Source organism: Camelina sativa, unplaced genomic scaffold (assembly GCF_000633955.1).
Source record: "Camelina sativa cultivar DH55 unplaced genomic scaffold, Cs unpScaffold01303, whole genome shotgun sequence".
NCBI classification, from domain to species: Eukaryota; Viridiplantae; Streptophyta; class Magnoliopsida; order Brassicales; family Brassicaceae; genus Camelina; species Camelina sativa.
In genome coordinates, this window is record NW_010922423.1 from 2,136 (window position 1) to 5,635 (window position 3,500).

Below are 3,500 nucleotides of genomic sequence, written 5' to 3' on the forward strand. Positions count from 1 at the left end.
CTTGGAGTGTGGCACGGTAACGTTACCCCTTCTTCTATCTTTTCTCGAACCTTGTGGCAATCGGTTTCAATGTGTTTGGTTCTCTCATGAAAGACTGAGTTGGTAGCTATATGGATTGCAGCTTCATTGTCACAGTGCATGGTGATTGGTTTCTCTGATTCAATGCCAAGATCCTTAAGAAGTCCCTTCAACCAAATCAGCTCATTGGTTAGCTTCCTCATTGCTCGATACTCGGCTTCGGCACTCGAACAAGAGACAACTTTTTGCTTCTTTGATTTCCATGTAACTAGGTTCCCTCCTACGAATGTGCAGTACCCCGTGGTTGACCTCCTATCCAAGGTATCTCCAGCATAGTCAGCATCACAATAGCCCACAATCTCAGTGTTTTCATTCTTGCCCATCCATATGCCTTGGCCCGGGCTACCCTTAAGATAGCTTAGGATCCTTTCCACCATGCTCCATTGGTACTTGGTTGGGGCCTTCATATGTTGGCTCACCTGATTCACAGCATAACATATGTCAGGTCGTGTGATAGTGAGGTATATCAGCTTACCTACAAGGCGTCGATATCGAGTGACATCTTCATATGGCTCATCCATGGGTTCACGCGGTTTGCCCTCTCTGGCCCTAAGACTCTCCCCCTTTCGCTTGAGCTGGTAGTCCTCATCAAGTTGAGTGCGCGCAGGTTTGGCACCGAGCTTTCCTGTTTCAGCCAAGAGATCAAGGGTATACTTCCTTTGTGAAAGAAAGAGCCCCTCCGGAGAGCGGCAAATTTCAATGCCTAAGAACTATTTTAGTGCACCAAGGTCTTTAATATCAAAACTAGATTGAAGAGAGCGTTTGATGTCATGAATACCATCCTTGTCGTCACCGGTCAGAATGATATCATCAACATAGATAAGGACCACTACAATGCCCCGCACAGTGGTAAGTGTGAAGAGGGTGTGATCAGCCTCCGAACGCTTGAAGCCACTAGCTTTGAGAACAGAGGTGAGTTTGTGGTACCAAGCCCGTGGAGCTGCTTGAGGCCATAGATGGCTTTGTGGAGACGTAAGACGCGGCCTGGAGTGACGATGTCCTCAAGACCCGGTGGGGGAGTCATGTAGACTTCTTCTTCAAGCTCACCTTGAAGAAAGGCGTTCTTGACGTCCATTTACCACAAATCCCATGATAGATTAACCGCCAAGGAGAGCACGACCTGGACTGTATGGAGTTTGGCCACCGGGGCGAATGTGTCCGTGTAATCGGTGCCGTATGTCTGAGTGAATCCACGAGCAACTAAGCGTGCTTTGTGCCGTTCAATCTCGCCCGTACTCAGATACTTGATGGTAAATACCCATTTTGAACTGACCGCCTTTTTCCCGTTAGGAAGGTCGGCTTCATCCCATGTATGGTTGCGGATCATAGCGTCGGTTTCGTCTTTGACCACATCTACCCAGACTTTGTGGTCCTTGGCCTCATCATAGGTTTGAGGGACCCAATTGGTGTCAAGGTGACTGATGAAGGCTTGGTGATCCGGTGGTAACAGCACAAGCAAACAAGTGGCCTGGATAGGATGAGCGACGGCTTGGTTGTTGTAGTAGACCCTCTTGTCTTTCTAGGTAGAGGGGTGAGATTTAGCCCGTGCACTTCTACGTATAATAGGTTGAGGAGGTCTGACTTCATCACTTAACATAGGCACTGCATCACTGTCCCCGGTCTCGTCAAGATGAACCTCGGTAGACATTGTAGGTGGCGCTGTAGTGGCGTCATGAGTGCCAGGTACGGTCGATGTTGTAGGTGGCACCGTCGGTGGGCCAGGTTCAGGAGGAGCGTTTTCGGGCTCTGGAGATCCTTGGTCATCAGTTGTGGCCGGCCCACCCCAGACCGGCTGGCGTCCATCGTTGATTCTGACTCAGGTCGTGTACGGTCCGGTGTAGGGGCCGGGTTGCCTAAGTGGTCTAGAAGGAACTTCAAGCTCGAGGCTCGATCACTAGGTGAATGAGAGAGGTCTTTAAGGCTGTGCCAGTCCTTTTTGTCGAAGTAGCCAGCATTCTCTATGAACCGTACATCCCTAGAAACATATAGGCGACTAGTCGTCGGATCATAGCACTTGTACCCCTTTTGAGTTGTAGAGTAACCGATGAACATGCACCGTGTGCTCTTAGCGTCGAGTTTACTCCTTTGCTCTCCAGGAACTAACACAAAACATACACAGCCAAATACACGTAAGTGGTCCAATGAAGGTTTAAATTTGTTGAGTACCTCAAATGGAGACATGTCGTGAAGAACTTTGGTTGGGGTCCGATTGATTAAGTAACAAGCGGTCATCACAGCATCACCCCAAAACCTTTTAGTGACATTGGAGTGGAACATCATTGATCTTGCCACCTCCATAAGATGGCGATTCTTCCTCTCGGCCACCCCATTTTGTTGGGGCGTATATGGGCAGCTAGTTTGTTGTAGAATGCCATGCTTGGCTAGGTGTTCTTTGAACTTGTAACTTGTATATTCTCCACCATTGTCTGATCTAAGTACCTTGATTTTAGCATTGAAATGATTAGTAACATAATTTTGGAAATTCATGAAGGCATCAAACACCCTATCTTTTGATGGTAACAAGGTAATCCATGTATACTTAGATTTTTCATCAATGAAAGTCACAAAGTACTTGTTATTATCTCTAGAAAGACATGGTGAAGTCCATACATCTGAATGTACTAAATCAAAGCAATGTTCATAAATGGTGGTAGATTTAGGGAAAATAGACTTGCAATGTTTACCAAGAATACAAGACTCACAACTTGAGTTATCAAAAGAAACATTTGGTAACATTAAGGCAAGAGCACGAGAATGAGGATGGCCTAATCTAGCATGCCACACACTATCCGAATTAACAACAAAACAAGACTTAATAGAGGTAGATAAGTTTGGTGAGGTTTTCTCTAAGACATAGAGATCTCCACTCCCTTGTCCTTCTCCAAGAACTTTCCCAGTCTCAATATCCTGAAAATGAACACTATTAGGACCAAAGATTGCATAACACTTTAAATCATTAGTGGCCCTCTTAACCGATAGAAGATTAGAGGTGAAGGTAGGCATAAAGAAAGCTTTTGAGGTCTTATCAAATAGTTTCAAGTCCCCTATTCCTTTCACAGGTATTTGTTCTCCATTAGCAATAATAACATTCCCTAAAGCCGGTTCTATGTTGTTAATTAGACTAGGGTTACTAATCATGTGGTGAGAAGCACCAGAGTCAATAACAAGTGAGTTATTCGGCTTAGAGGTAAAGAAAGAGATACCAGACTCCTTGAGTGAGGCAATGGAGCGAATGAGTGCCTCAAGGTCCGATTTCCTCACCATCTCCCCATAGGCTGCGGTCATGGCTGCCTCATCTCCTTGCTTCGATGAACCGGCTCCCTTGTCACTAGTCGCTTCCTTTGAGAGGTTAGCCTTGAACTTGGCCGGTTTAAGATGGGGATGGAGTATCCAACATTTGTCTTTAGTATGACCTCGCTTCT

The 3,500-nt window shown here is 46.1% G+C and overlaps 1 protein-coding gene across 1 annotated transcript; it reads right to left on the bottom strand.

Annotated features, from left to right (window-relative positions):
- Positions 1-50: 50 nt before the first annotated feature.
- On the bottom strand, positions 51-1,153 carry LOC109131654 (uncharacterized mitochondrial protein AtMg00810-like; the record flags this gene model as incomplete). Its single annotated transcript, XM_019242821.1, has 2 exons — positions 962-1,153; positions 51-788 (listed from the first exon to the last, which is right to left on the bottom strand). Coding segments are annotated over exons 1-2 (930 nt in total), but the record flags the coding sequence as incomplete, so codon positions are not given.
- Between the last annotated feature and the right edge of the window lie 2,347 nt (positions 1,154-3,500).